The sequence below is a fragment of the Sorex fumeus genome, unplaced genomic scaffold (assembly GCF_029834395.1).
Source record: "Sorex fumeus unplaced genomic scaffold, SorFum_2.1 ptg000055l, whole genome shotgun sequence".
Lineage (NCBI taxonomy): Eukaryota > Metazoa > Chordata > Mammalia > Eulipotyphla > Soricidae > Sorex > Sorex fumeus.
In genome coordinates, this window is record NW_026606112.1 from 1650166 (window position 1) to 1666557 (window position 16392).

Below are 16392 nucleotides of genomic sequence, written 5' to 3' on the forward strand. Positions count from 1 at the left end.
GTTTAAAATATGCTCTGCTGAAAAAACAATGTAAAATCATAAAATTCTGAATGAAAATGATAGGTACTAAATTCAAGATAACTGTTCATCTCAAGGATGGATGAATACAGGGATATTCATCTTTTTTGTAATAATATAAGATCTTAAGCAAATATCATCCAGAGATGTTAGGATTTGACAAAAGCTTAGTGGTAATTTCTCTGCAGCTTATTCTATTAGCCTCTGTAAATTTTCTTTTAAACTGATCTTAATTTAAAAAAAAAATTAGGAGTTCTAGAATCACAGAGCTCTAAAGTTAATAACTGACATAACTACGGCTTTTCAATGTTTTGATGTTAATCTCTGTGTCCCAATTTGCCTATATACAAAATGAAAATATTATTTACCTCACAAGCAAGCTTGTACAGAATAAATTAGACATCACATATAAAATGCCTGGCACATAAAAAGCACTTTAATAATAAATCTGTTCTTCTGCTGTCTTCTCCTACCCACTCTATGGTAAATAAAAGGGTCTCTGTCCAATTTTGGAGCCCTAACAAGTTGAAAGCTGAAGTGACTTTAATATCTGCAAAAGAAAAAGTTTTATTTACTTAACACATCATTTTTCTCACCACATTATTTTTCTCACCACTGTGTCTGTGTGTGTGTGTATACACACACATATATATTTAAAAAAAAAATAAATACATGAACTTACTTGTAGCATTTGGTCAAAATCTTGTTTTTCCAAATATGATCTTGTAACAACTCGTCCATCAAAATCTACTTCTGCCTTAAATCTTACTTTACCTAATCCCATATCTGTGGCTTTAACATCATGAATTGCCCTGCAATCAATAACAAAACAAATTTAGAAAATACTTTATACAAAGTCTAGAATGGTTCTTCCTCCCACCAGTGATGAAAAATATACCCTGGTATCACTTTCAGAGAAAGGGTTACCCACAAGTGACAGTTCCATTTTTGCTGAATGTCAATAAAGGTACAAACATGTACATTATTTTGTGGTAATTTATGTAAATATAAATTTTATAAAGTCTATGGGAAAGTCTATGGATTAAAAAAAAATCAACTCTAGGGGTTGGAGATATAGTATAGTGGCATATAGTATATGCTTCACATGCAGCTGATTGAGATTCAATCCCTGGCACCCTAGCTGGTTCCCTGAGCACTGCTGAGTACAGAGTCAGGAGTAAGCCTGGAGCACTGCCAAGTGTGACGCAGAAATAAAACCAGAAATATCAACTCTAAATTGTTCTTCTATAAGGTTGCCATTTTATATCATAATCTTTTTTCTTTTATCAATAGCTTCCTTAAAATTCCTTATACAATTCTATGAAGTATTCTATTAAGAACAAGGAAACAACTACCTAGCAAGGCTGGTACAAGGAACAGTGAACCAACGCATATCTAAAATGCCTGAATATGGTACCAATTACACAGTGGGCAATTCGTGAACAGCTTGATTCATAAAGCACCATGGCATCTTAATTCATGGATGATAAAAGGGTAGCAGAGGGGCATTCCTCACTTGCCCTAGGGAATTCAGTTCATCAGTGGCAGAGCATGGACTTACCTTCCCGTCTTTAAATACCCAAACCCAATGGCCTTCCCATTATTCCATTCTGCCTCCTAGGAAACGGAATAAACGCTCAAACATAACTATTTTTCATACCTCCTACTCCAAACCTCGGGAATCAAACTTACCTAGAAAACCACTAAGAAATTCTTCTCTTTCTCTGATAAAAATCGTACCATATTTTCTTTATAAAAGTAAAATTAGCCTCAGGTGTTTTATAAGTACTTAGGAGTGTAGTTTAGGCTTATTTTCCAAGCTCATGGAATAAATACTGGAAGTTTTATATCTAAATTCCAATGATGGGCAGAACAACTAGGAAAGATCAGCAACAGAGAAATAGAACACTTGAACACTAGAGGCCAACTACACCTAAGAGTCATCTATCTGATTCTTCTAATTCTTCTAATACGTGAAACATTACCCAAGATAGCGCACATGCTAAGCCATAAAACAAATCACAGCAAATTTCAAAGGACAGAAATAATACAAAGTACGTTCTTGACACTACAGTAGAATAACTGAAAGACATTTGAGAAACTCACAAACATGAGAAATGAAACATCACATCTAAGTAACCAATGGCCAAAGAATAAATCAATTGTGAAAATAGAAAATACACTGAAAAAGTGAAAAAAAAAATAAAGATATATCAAAACTGATAGGATGCAGTAAGCCTAGTGCTTAGAGGAAATTTTAGAACAGCAAGAGCCTATATTTAAAAAAGAAGAACAGGGCTGGAGCAATAGCACAGCGGGTAGGGCGTTTGCCTTGTGCGCAGCTGACCCGAGTTCGATCCCCAGCATCCCATATGGTCCCCTGAGCACCTCCAGGAGAAATTCCTGAGTGCATGAACCAGGAGTAAACCCCCTGCAATGACCGGGTGTGACCCCCCCCCCCAAAAAAAAAGAACAGTAACAAGTAAAAATTTAACCCACCATCTTGCACATGGCTGACCTGGGTTTAATTCCTGATGCCCCACATCGTCCACAAAAACCGCCATGAGTGATTCCTGAGCTCAGAGCCAAGAGTAAAATCCTGAGCAACACCAACACCATGTATGCCCCTTCCCATCCACCTCCTCCACCCCACCAAAAAAAGAAAAATTAAAAAGGACAACAACTTCGCAAACATCTATTCCTGCCAGAATAATAGTTTATTCTTTATTCTAAATATTTAAATATAGAGAATGTTAAAGGAAACTTATTGAGACAACTAAACTGCTTTCTTGAAAGGATGCTATTCCATGTGAATATAGTATTCACCTCATGGAATGCTGGCGATTAAATGAGGACAGGGTGCACTGAAGCTGCCAGGCCACTGCCTGTTCCCTGTGCCCAATCCAGCCTGCAGGCTTCAGTTAGAAGCAGGATGGAGTGAGGAGGTCCCACATAAGGTTGCCCATACCTGGGTCCTTAGCCCTACCCTTGAAGCAACAAAGCTACTATAAAAAGAGTCAGTGTCCATGAAAGGGCTCATCTTTCGTAAACTTTAGCGACCTTCTATAATTTTAAAAGAAAAATTCCCCAAAGATAGTCAGTTTAATAAATTCGGCTTGGACTTGGTTGTGAAATGTGAGGATGAACACACCCTGCATTTATAGATTCAACTGGAAGCAATGCTTTCAAATAAAGTTTGTACAACCTCTTTCAAAGAAGAAAAAAAAAAAAGAAAAAAAAAAGAAAAAGTAGTAGAGCACAGTGTTCTGAAGGTGAAGGATCCAAAATCCCTCCTAGAAGTGTGTGACAAGCAAACATTTCCATTTCTTAAAAAGTTTTAGACTCTTTAACAGTGCCAGAGGCACAAGCTGACCTGACTGATGGGTCGTTCTCCAGGAGCTCAGTGAGCCGCTGCAGCTGATCCGGCTGGATGGACCTCCCCAAGAGTGCTTCTGTGTTGGTGTAGATGAGGAATGCCGAGACAGCACCTAACAAGGTGCCCACACCCAAAGAACCGAGGCTGTCATACAGCGGATTGCCTGGACGAAGCACATAACACAACCAGTCAGTTCTCTGGCCTCTTCCATGGTTCTACGCAAGTCTTGTAAGCAGAGAGCCAGAATTTATAAAGTCAAGGGACCTGAAATTCTTTCCCAATTCCTTTAATAAATTCTTCCTAACAACTACACTACAAAATGGGAATAGTATCTTATATAGGAAAAGTACATTATATGGTGTGATTCTTTTGAGATGTTTCTTGCATGTGCTATTTTTCAGATGAGAAACATCATACACATGTAAATAACAGAGTGAAGGTTCCATTTCCTTCAGATATGTCAGTAGCATTTTTCCTAGGCTGCAATGACAAAATAATGGTGAGATCAACAGCTGAAATAACCGTGTTTTATGTCTTAATCTTACCAGGCTTCTCTGAAAGAATTAAAACATAATTTAAAAAAATGCTAAGGATTGGGGGGCAGGGAGATGACGCCAAGGGCTGGGGCAGATGCTTAGTGTACAGGATCTCCAGAATTGCCTGGTCCCCAAGCACTGCAGGGAGCGCCCACAAGAAAAATGAATGATAATACAGGTCACTCTTACTTATTCCCCTAAACAGTATACATAGCTATTACCATTCCAGACACTGAAAAAAGGAAACAGCTTACTTCACTGCATGCCATGAGTACACGCTGTGGTTCTCAAGGGGTGATCTCTTAGCTAGCAGCATCAGCATTATTCCAACATTTGACAGAAATGTGAATTCTGGGGTGAGAAATGGTTCAAAGGATTGGAACACGTGTTTTGAATGGGATCTTGAACATGATCCCCAACTATCCCCAAGGGTGGTCCCCAATAACTGCAGCTCTGGGTATGCCCAAAAAAAGAAAGCAAGAAACTCGAGAAGTGGGATCCAGTGTTCCTCATCTTCGAAAACTCCCCAGGTAATTTTGATTCTAGTGTTTGCTTGTGTTTACAGAACTTAATTCTCTTCCAGAACCAATCAGAAAAGCTTAACCATGAATATATAGGTCCATGTTTACAACAAATTTTACATATGCGGTTTTTATGATTAAAAATGTTTTTATTCTAAACATGAAATGTCATATTTTAAGTTGAAATTCAACCTTTCCCCCAGCTCCTTCCCCCAAACTTAACTTTATTACTGCTTGTAAAGTAAAGGCCCTCCCGTTGATCGTCGATTTGCTCGAGCGGACCCAGTAACGTCTCCATTGGAGACTTTGTTGTTACTGTGTCTGGCATATCCAATACTCTCGGTAGCTTGCCGGGCTCTCTGAGAGGGGCGGAGGAATCGAACTCGGGTCGGCCATGTTGGCCGCGTGTAAGGCGAACGCCCTACCCGCTGTGCCATCGCTCCAGCGATAAGAAATAATTTTACTTAAGAAAATCAACTTAGTCTTACTAAGAATTCCATCAAAATGTAACATTACAAATAAACAGATTCATGTGTATGTGAAACTGCTCAAAATATAGTACACCAAAAGATTTGTAATTACTATTTAAAATGAAACACTGTTCATGAAATTTTTTACTTTTTGGTTCTGGGACCACACCGTTGAAGCTCAGGGGTTACCCAGCATTCAGGAATTACTTCTGGTGGTGCTCAGAGACCATATGGGATGCTGAGAACTATATGGAATGCCAGGAACCATATGGGATGCCGGAGATCGAACCTGGACCAAAACCCAGGTCAGTCAGGTGCCAGGCAAATGCTCTACCTGCTATACTATCCCCTAGACCCAAATTTTTACTACTTTTATTTTTAAAAAATAATCTTTAAAAAAATCACAAGAATATTAGCTGGAAATATTTATTTCTTGGCATGTATTTAATTCAATAAAATTTAATTTACAGAAAACGTTCTAACATTTTTTAAATGTTTGATTTGACTAATTATCATAAGAAAAAATCCATTAAAAGTTGACTTATTCATCAAGTCACCCTTTTAAACTAAGTCTCATTTATATCCAAAAATTATCTAAAATAGTAAGGTTGGTAAGGTTAGCCTTATGAACAATCTAAACTTTCAGAAACATTTGGGATCAAAGTAAACTTCAAACTGCTAGTTTTAAAATATACAGCCTAATGAGAAACACCTATTCATATTGGAGACTATTTTAAGAAACTACAGAACTATGGAAGCTCATCACCTAAAATTATTTTAAATATGCCAGGACTAAAGGCTAGGAGTGGAAAAGTTACATTCTAAGAAAATCCCAACTTTAGAAATTGAATCTTTCATACTAATTTTTTTTTAATTTAGAAGATAAAATCAATTTCCCTGTATTCTCATTCACCTCTATTATACTGTCCTTTCAGAGGTATGGATATGTAAACATTGCTTTACTAGATACTAAAATGAGGGCAAAAATAACTTGAGAGTCACGAAAAACAAAAGTTACTATATTAACACTAATATTAGAAAAACAAAAAACAAATGAACAACAGCTACAATATTTTATTTACTTAGTACTTTGAATTTCACAATTTATTACTTTTCTCTCCTATCTTGTCTGAACTTACGTGGTCATGAAGACAAATACCATAAATACTTCCTTTTATGTGTATGGTGCCAGAGACTGAACCCAGGAACTTAAAGTATATGTGAGCTGCACCATATTCCCAGTCTCTCAAAATTTTGTAAGGTAAAGAACTTAAAGCTCAGAGTGTTATATTACCCATCAAGTCACGCAGCTAGAAAGGTTCAGAGCATTATAGAAATATTCTAATACCTAAGTAATGCCTTCTCAGCAGTGCCCTGAGATAAGGTGCCAACTTTGGAGACTTGCCTGCTCCACCCCTTTGAGCTACCTAACTTACAGACCCCTTTATTCTAACAAAGAGAAACTTCTAACTCAGAACTCTGAACATTTGGGTCACACTCTGGTGCTCAGAGGTTACTTCTGGCTCTGCAATACTCCTGGTGGTGCTTGGGGGACCATATGGGATTTTGGGGAAATAAGCTGGTCAGCCTTGAGCAAGGCAAATGCCCTACCTGCTATACTATCTTTCTGCCTGGGAACTCTGAACATTTTTACTCACCAAATATCCTAGCACAAATGAAATGATTACTGCAGAAGGTATGGTGCTGCCAACAGGTCAACCTATACCTGCAGGGCGAGTGCATCAGCAGCCTGATGGTGCCTTCAGGCTTCCGGACACCCCCAAATTGCTGCTGTGTGTTTGGCTGGACCCCAACTACTTGGGACCAACTTTACTAAGAAATTAAATGCCCAGAAGTTACGTATGTGGGAGCCATGCCCACAAACCACCTACAGCTCAGCTATATACACTTGTTTATTGGCCTTATTTCAGAAACCCATAGATAAATATCAAAAAAGATCAAAAGTCGCAGTTACACTTGGACCCATGAATGGCTGAACAGACTGGGGTAAATTGGAGGGGGGCGGGTTGGCCTGTGCTCACCCAAGCAAAGCCCCAACAGCCACTTGCATCTACAATCTAAAATCACCGCCATACCCCCCGGACTGACTCTACCCTCTCAGAACAGACCTCACCAAGATATAATCTGCTGAAAATTCTGGTATGCGGGTTTTGTGACTGAAATCTCCAGGCTTTTTCAGAGTTGCGATGGGCTACCTCCCCCCACTTCCAATACTCATGGAAGCACTCGCAGTAGCCCCCACAAACCAACTCCAGCGCCATCCTGTAAGCTCCACTACTTGCTTCAGAGACCCATAAATAAATCTCAAAAGAGATCAAAAGCCACAATTAATCTCTCGGACCCACGCATGGCTGAACAGACTGGGGTAAATCGAAGGGGGGCAGGTTGGCCTGTGCCTGCCCAAGCAGAGCCCCCATCAGCCACTTGCTTCCACAATCCAAAATCGCTGCCATACTCCTGGCCTGAATCCACTGTCTCAGGAAGGGCCTCTCCAAGATATAATCTACTAAAATTTCTGGTATGAAGGTTTTGTGAGTTTCTTGAGGTTTGGGATGGGCTACCTCCCCCCACCTGCCTGTACTTCCAGAAGCCTCAGCAGTCATATCCACACCCCAAAGCTGCCTCCCAAGAGAAAAGCTACTCAAGCCTTACTGTCCTGATAAAAATACCGAATGCCCTGAACAAACACCATGACCTCTTGACACCTGTATTGCAAACCATATTGCACAAAAGGAAAAGGAGAGAGAGAGCAAGAAGGAAAGTGCCTCCCATAGAGGGAGTCTGGAGGTGGGGTTGGGGTGTTGAGGGATGGTGGTAGGGAAACAGGGAACACTGGTGGTGGGAAATGTACACTGGTGGAGGGATGGGTGCTGGATCATTGTATGACTGAAACCCAACAATGAACAGTTTTGTAATGGTCTATCTCATAGATATCCAATTTTAAAATCTAAAAAAAAAAAAAAGTAATGTGGAGTTCATGTCCAGTTCAATCAGCTTAATTAATGGCTGAATAAACAGCAGTACTCCTGCATTAAAAAATAAATAAATAAAATCACAGTGGGGGACAGGGGAGATAATATAGAGAGGTTAGGGTGCATGCCAAGTTCAATCCCCAGCACACATGGCCACCCATGTCTCTCTGGATATAGTCTTGGGCTCCCAAGCATTGCTGGGTGTGGCCCTGGAGTTCAGCACCAGTGAGACCAGGTCTGGTGATCCCAGGCCATGTGGCCCCAGGCAGCACTACCTCCACTGTACTGCTGGCCCCACTTAGCACTATATACGAGGTATATTAGGGCATTCTTAGCACTACATATGAGCCCACCGCAATAAAATAAAATAGCACTGTAGCACTGTCCTCCCGTTGTTCATCAATTTGCTCAAGCAGGCACCAGTAACGTCTCCATTGTGAGACTTGTTACTGTTTTTGGCTTATCGAATAAGTCACAGGTAGCTTGCCAGGCTTTGCCGTGTGAAAGGGATACTCTAGGTAGCTTGCCCGGCTCCAAGAGGGGAGGAGGAATTGAAACCAGGTCAGCCGTGTGCAAGGCAAACTCACTACCTGCTGTGCTATTACTCCAGCCCTTCTGGCATAATATACCATTTAAAATGTAGAATAAAAACATACATTTTAGAGAATCATTTAAAATAAAACAAATAGATCACCTGTACTTTAAGAAATATTTACCTGTTAGAGAAGTAAGGCCCATACAAGTGGCTGCTATTATCACCCCCAAGACGGCTGCAGTATCTTCCAATAATATAACATTTGTACTAGGATCTCGACTTTCCATTACTTAATTATTGGGAATAGAAAGAGGGAGAAAAAAAAAAACTTAATAAAATCTTACCTATTATAAGAAATATTTATAAGTATCCATTTTAAACTAACATACAAATTAAGAAAAACATGTTTAAGATCTTGATTTTTGATCAATGTAAACATAATTATTGGTTTAAATACTAACATAAACTGATATTTAAAGTCAAATTGCTTTTACAAGTCATATAAGCATTTAGAGAAATATTTCAGCTCACAAATTAAATCAAATAGAAAGTATTGTTGTTCTGATAATACATATATAACATACATCTTTTTTTAAAAAGTGCTGATGAATGTGTAAGAAGCACATAAAGAAGCCACATAAGGGAGACATATTTTGTCTCTATAATGACAGGTATATTCTAGGTATGCATATTATAATGAACAAAGCAATGACACTAAGGTAATTTTAAGCAAATAAAGGGTACTGAAATAAAACATCTGGTTTCTAAATGACATACCATACTTATAAAAGGACATTCCTTTGGCCCGAGCACTCCTACGAAGTTCATTTAAAGCAACAAGCAGAGTTGCTGCAGGGGGAAAAAAAGCATTCATTATCCGCAAGGCAGAAACTTCATGCCTCCAAATTTTAAACAGGACATCTCAAAAAGATGCTGTACTTTAGAGGCACTTTCAGAGTGTTGAGAATATCTATCTTAACTAGTTATTCTCTAGGTCCAATTAATCATCAAAATATAACAAACCTACATTTCCAAATCACAACAATTTATAGAATTCTACCACCACCACCACCACCACATTAATTTGCTGGATTCCTACTACACATCAGACACTACAATACGCACAATCACTTTTGATTCCCGAGCCTCTGGAGGCAGGTGGTATTATCCCATTTTACAAACTGTCAAAGATGAAGGGAACACTATGCATAGAAAGTGGCAGTGTTTCTGAAGTAAACACATTCTGAGCAGAGCAGTAAATTAGGCATTCATACATGACAATAACACTTCTCTGTCCTAATACTTCTACACCGAAAGCTTTCAGAAAGTCTGAAATATTGTATTACAAAAAGACAGCTTTCTCTGATTAGAGCTACTAAAGCCTGAGCTTCAGAGATTCAGTATAATTAGACTGTTTTCAGGTGCCACTTCAGATGTTTTGAGCACTATGATCTGATACGAAAACAAAAATAAATAAATAAAAATAAGGATTAGAGAGATGTGGCTCAGGGATAAGTTCATGTCTCCAATGCATAAGATGTCTCCAATGCATAAGGCATGGACTCAATTCCTAGCACTGCAAAAAAAAAAAAAGAAGAAAGGAAAAAAAGGCAAAATAGTTCTCTTGACATGTGTCCCAGTCATTTCTGTCCCCAAGACAGAAACAACTAAGCATTTGCTCCCTTAAAATAAACAAAACATAGACACCTATTCCCATCATTTTAATGGAATTTTAAGAGATTGTTGAATATGTATTACTAAATTAAGATTGAAGAAATGTTAATAGTACATAATAGTACATAATAGTACATACCTCCTTCAGATACCAATGATCCTGCTAAAATACAATAGGCCTAGAAAACATTACAATAAAAAAAAGTCAATGTTTTGCTAAAGACTCACAACTGCTTATGCAGTTTAAAACAAAATCACAGGGGCCCGAAAGATGGTTCAATGGCTAGAATACATGCAAAGCATGCAGGAGGCCCGGGTTCAAGCCCCGACACCACACAGTTCCCCAAATACCAACACAAGTACTCTTAAAACCAAACCAAGTAAGTAAACAAAACATAAATTTGAATCCAATTCAGGTAAGAATCTTGATGAGAAATAGATCAAATGTGAACAGTGAGTAGAGAGCATTTTCAGAAGAAGTAGATAAAAATTTAAGATTATAAAAAAAATTTAAGATTATAATGGTCATATTATAATAATCTATATAGCCAAATCTATAGAATATTATAACAGAACCTGAGCTAATGTAATAAAAGATTAGCTTATAACTATTGAAATTTGAAATAAACAGAAACATTAGAGACCAGAATGTTTTAAACGTTGGGACTGTGACTATCAGAGACTCTGAGATCTACACCCAGAGGAATTTCTGGATCGATATATCTGAATACCCAGTACCAAGGCAATCTTTCCTAAATCCTGGTTCAGAAAATTAAGTAATTATATATAGTCAATATACATTCAATTGGGGGGGGGAGTATCTCTTTCCTTGCAGTATGCAGGATACTTCTGAATTATAGGTATCAATAAAACTTTTAAAATGTATATATTTTATATATTTAAGAATATATAAAAAGCTAAAGTAGCAGACAAACTTTAATAAATTTTTAATCAAAACTCTTAACCAACCATCTGTACAATTTTCAACATTATTCTTTCAGATACCAGACTTCCCTAAAATAGAGATTTGAACATTTTGAACCTAGTCCAATACTCATATTGTTAGGAACTACATGATTTGCTTGAGTACACAGAAATAACACCAGTTTAAGAACTAGAATATAGGCTTTTCCATCTCAATTCTCAATTCTAAGCTTTTTACACTGCCTCTTATTGCCAATCTGAAACAAAGCAATTAAGCTTTTTCTTTATGCCGGGGCCACACCTGGAGGTGCTCAAGCAGCAGTGCTCACTCGCCTGGTGGTGCAGGTCTGCTGGGCTGGTGTTCTGGTCTAACAACGTAGAGCTGCTCACCATCTCAGGCAACACCCAAGAGTGCTAGAGGAGTCCAGTGGTGCTGGCATTTGAACTGAGCAACTCATAAGTACTACTAGGTAGGGACTCGACCACTTGAACTAAGTGTTGGCCACACAATTCTTTTTAATCCTCTCTGCTTGAGAATGGACTTAAGATCTCCTTATCACCCAATAAATAAAAGGAGACAGGATAAATCAACCAAAAGTCTGAGATAATACTTAACAAACATAAAATGGCCTGTGGGACACTGAACTCAGCCCAGATGTGTAAGGGGGCCCAGAAAACACAACGGATGGCACTCAAGTCACCTGAGTCAGGTGGCTCCATGCCAGGGCTGCTAGGACCACTCTGGTGGTAATTGGGGTCCTCTGGGGCCACATACGGCAGTACTCGGGAATTCCCAAGGTACACCTATGGCAGTCAAGGGGCCATGTTCCAGGCAGCCCTGAAAACTGAGCCATCTTCCCGGCCCCTGAATACATTACTTATTAAGTTAGAGTTGTAGTCTGATGGAACTGTTCCTATTTAGTTACGGAAAGACACATGAGGTTCCAGAAACCTTAAAATTCACACACAATTGAGAAGTTAGCTAATAAGTCACTGAATTCAGAGTGATTTGACTGTTTTTGCCTATGAACATAATACTGTATGAGATGGACGAGTGGAACTGAACATATTACTTACTGAAGGATTTCTCCTGGCACAAGAATAAAGAGAAGTCTAAATCTACAACAGGAAGTCGAGAAATAAATGAAACTGCCCAAGAGTTTAACAAAGAAGCAGTGCTGACTTGCAACTCTAGAGACATTGTTCAACATCACTGAATCATTTGACAAAAGATATGCCCAATGTTTTACATCAATATGAGAAAAAAATTCTAGCATACTTAATCCCTATTTCATATTACTTCAAAACAGAGCAAGGGGAAAAAATTACCCATAGAAGGGATTCTATTGGCTGAGGATGAAGCAATCCCATGATTCCATGGTACCAAGATAATCCTGCACCCATCATGAATATTCCAACACCACTAATCAGTGAAGAAATATAACGCATATTTGAAAATCCATACCTGAAAAATAAAAATGATAATGTACTTTAGGAGAAATATAAAGAGTCTTCAGTACATATGACAAAAATTTTAAACTTCTTACAGTATCAAGATACTATGATCTTTTATTTAAGTAAACTGTGAGTGCCACGCTCACATCTAATCAAAAAATCAGCAAAGTGATAAACGTTTCAAGATATCTGAAAATATACTTTAAAAAGACAGGACTGGGTTGAAGCAATAGCACAGCGGGTAGGGCATTTGCCTTGCACGTGGTCGACCAGGGTTTCGATTCACAGTGTCCCATATGGTCCCCTGAGCACCACCAGGGGTGATCCCTGAGTGCAGAGCCAGGAGTAACCCCTGGGCATTGCTGGGTGTGACCCAAAAAGCAAAAAATAAATAAATAAAAAGACGGGACTATGATTTGTTACTTTCAAGCTAAATAACATTATTGTCATTTTATACTTTTAAAGAATTTACAGGTTCTAAGTGAAAATTTCAATTATTTTGCTCTGTACTGCTTAATATATCACCAGCCACGTAAATCTATATAATACTGAAACTAAATAAAATTTAAAACGTAGTTCTCCAATCAAACTAGCCACATCTCAAGTACTCTTCAGTCTTAAGTAACAAAACATAATAAACCAATCTATTTCTAGCACTGAAGAAAATTCTATTTGGCAGCACTAAAGTATATTACTGAAAATACCTTGGAAAGAAAACTTTAGAAACAAAAATGTACAAAAAGTTTACTATATTTTAAAATTCTGGATAACATATATCATATATATGTATGTATATATATATATGTATGTGTGTGTGTATATATATATATATATATATATATATATATATATATATGTGCTGGAGCAATAGCACGGCGGTAGGGCGTTTGCCTTGTGCGCAGCTGACCCGGCCGAGGCAGGTTGGATTCCTTCGCTCCTCTTGGCGAGCCTGGCAAGCTACTGAGAGTATCCCGCCCGCACAGCAAAGCCTGGCAAGCTACCCATGAAGTATTCAATATGCCAAACACAGTAACAACAAGTCTCAGATGGAGACGTTACTGGGCCCGCTCAAGCAAATCGATGAACAACGGGAAGATAGTGCTATATATATATATACATATATATATAACTGGTCATGCAAAATTGTTTTCTTGACATAATGTACTGTAAATATGTAGTTAGAAAGATAAATGTCCTCTATACTAGCTTACCAATATTTCTAGAATATTCAAAATATATTATTAATATATTATTAAGAAGAAAATAGTAGGACTGGAGCACTCATACAATAGATAAGGCAATGTACTATTGCTTCAGTCCCCAAACCAATTCTTTAACACAAAATTACAGGTTTATAAAAATTATGGAATATTTCTAAAATTCAGTTGCATTTTCCCCTTTTTAATTTTGAAGACCTACGACCAAAAAACATAGAAACAAAATAAAGACAATTTCCTTACGGATGAGTAGAATCTGGTGTTTGAATAGACTTACTGATGCCCACTGCTAGTAAACCCTATGGAGAAGAAAAAAACAAGAATAAACAAATCATTAGCAAGATGGGAATACAGTGAGTAAAGCCAATAATATGAAGGGCACAATCTGAAGATGACCAAGAAAGATTTGGGATAGGCATGTGCAATAGTCTAGCAACTCTGGACTCCAAGACTTACCTTAGGAAAACAAAGATGAATGCAGAAGGGTTCAAAAGTTACTATTTATATAAAAGAAAAATCTAGAAATCATCAGTGAGTAAAGGCAAATGAAGGTCTAGTCACACCATGAATTACTCCTACAATAGTTTTGAACAGGTCCAATAGGGACTGGAGTGAAAGAACACTGGATAGGGAGCTTGCCTTGCACACCAGCCCATCCGGGTTCTATTTATTCCCAGCATCCCATATGGTCCCCTGAGCTCACCAGCAGTAATTTCTGAGCTCAGAGCCAGAAATAACCCGAGCATCACTGGGTGTGGCAAAAATACTAAAACAAGTATATTTTTAAAAGTAAAAACAGGTTCAAATTTACTTGACCTACCACCAGTATGGGGGGTGGAGGGGAAATGGCTCACCTCTCTACAAATCTATATTCTTTAAGCAAACAAAGTGTCACTCTGCCTCCCAAGCCCACTGCCTGCATTATACCCAAAACTACAACCTGCCTCCTAATAAAGCACAGGAGACAGATTAGCAGAATACACAATTTACTGTTTATACCTCTAAGAACAGTAGGATGACCATAGTTGTTGTTTTGTTTGTTGGAGGGGAGGGGCACAGGGTTGTGTTGAGTGACTTCTGGTTATGCCTGGGCACCACAAGCAGTGCTGAAGATCCAACTGAGGTCAGCTGGGGTCGGAAGGCAAGAGCCTTCCTTAACTCCTATACCATCTCCCTGGTCCCAGCTCTTTAAGAGAGCTGTCATCCATTAATGAGTGTTTCCACAGTGCTTTTGTTTTTGCTTTTATCTTTTGTTTGGGGGGTCACAACCCAGCAGTGCTCAGGGCTTATTCCTGGCTCTATACTCGGGGATCACTCCTGGCAGGCTCAGGGGACCACATGGGTTCCAGGGATCAAACACAGATTGACTGCATGCAAGGAAAGAACCCTATCTGCTGTATAATAGGGCTCTGGCGCTGAGTGTTTCTACTGCTTTTTCTCCTGGTTTGGGTCAAATTTTGGCTGTCTAATGATTTGTTTTTATTAGATGGTGTATACTGTGTTATTATACTGAATGTATATATTTTGTCTTCCCTTGTGAATTATTATAAGGTAATTAAGTTACTTATGAACCAACATGATCCTTTAAAGCAGTTTTGGGGAATCTTTTTACCTGTAGTCAAGGGCATTTGGATATTTATAATTCCATTTACCATACAATAAAGGCAGAGGTGCCACAGACATTATCACTTAGAAACATGCATGTTCATTCTGTACCAGAGTCAGACCAAATGATTTCACGGACCTTATATGTGAATAAGGTATTCACCAGCCAGTTCTGGAGTTTCTGTTAGGAAAATTCTAGAACTGCTTTTACATCAAAGTTTATTCAGCCCTGATAAGGTATGAGTCTTCTATTGACTTGAGATAATCAATGATGACTCCCCATGTCATATGGTCATATAATTATAGCCAAGCGTGGGGGGAGGGTAACAGATAACAATTTTGGATAACACCCAGTGGTATTCAGGGGCTACTCCTGGCACTGTTCTCAGAGTCGCTCCCAGTGGTGTTCAGGGAACCTTGTAGCATTACGGATTGAACCAGGGTATGTAAAGATCAAAGATGGGGTTTATTTTTCTTTTCTTTTTTACCAAAAGATGGACTGAAGAAGGTATTTTAATTTGTAAAAATCTCAGAGTCAGGAAGATCCTTCAAAGTGTGGAACACCTACCTAACTTGCAGCAGGGCTAAGGAGGACCCCAAGAGTAGCACAGCCCCTAGAGAACCACTGAATTGAGTCCCATAGCCCCAGCACCCCCAGGCCTGAGCCTAGCTACTCAAGTTTCTCCTCAGCACCTAGGCCATGCCTCACTTGGAGAGGCTGCTGGGCCTCCTGAGCACTACTTGCGAGGTCCTCTCCCACAAAATGCCTTCAGAGGGCTCACTGACACATGGAGAGGGAAAGATGCTCCACATCACTCCATAGGGAAATGCAAATCAAAACCACAATGGGAGATTATCACCTCCCACTGGCAGGAATGGCCTGTATCAAAACAATGAGGAGAAAAGGAACCTCTGGTACACTGCTGATGGGAATGATTTAGTGGAATGCTGACTGACATAGCTACTAGAAAAAACAGCATGAAGACCTGAAAAAAATACATAAAAATGGAAATTCCATATGACTCAGCAATACCATTCTTAGGTATTTATCTGAAAGATGGAAAACAC

The 16392-nt window shown here is 38.7% G+C and overlaps 1 protein-coding gene across 1 annotated transcript in view; it reads right to left on the bottom strand.

The window, feature by feature from the left end:
* Nucleotides 1-16392, bottom strand: part of SLC30A9 (solute carrier family 30 member 9) — a 68788-nt gene that overhangs the window by 21766 nt on the left and 30630 nt on the right. The window contains exons 10-16 of the mRNA XM_056125539.1: nucleotides 13963-14018; nucleotides 12377-12512; nucleotides 10263-10302; nucleotides 9227-9298; nucleotides 8631-8738; nucleotides 3392-3557; nucleotides 701-830 (exon numbers count right to left, since the gene is read on the bottom strand). Of these exons, the coding sequence (XP_055981514.1) occupies nucleotides 701-830; nucleotides 3392-3557; nucleotides 8631-8738; nucleotides 9227-9298; nucleotides 10263-10302; nucleotides 12377-12512; nucleotides 13963-14018 (708 nt within the window). The remainder of the gene's footprint in view (nucleotides 1-700; nucleotides 831-3391; nucleotides 3558-8630; nucleotides 8739-9226; nucleotides 9299-10262; nucleotides 10303-12376; nucleotides 12513-13962; nucleotides 14019-16392) is intronic.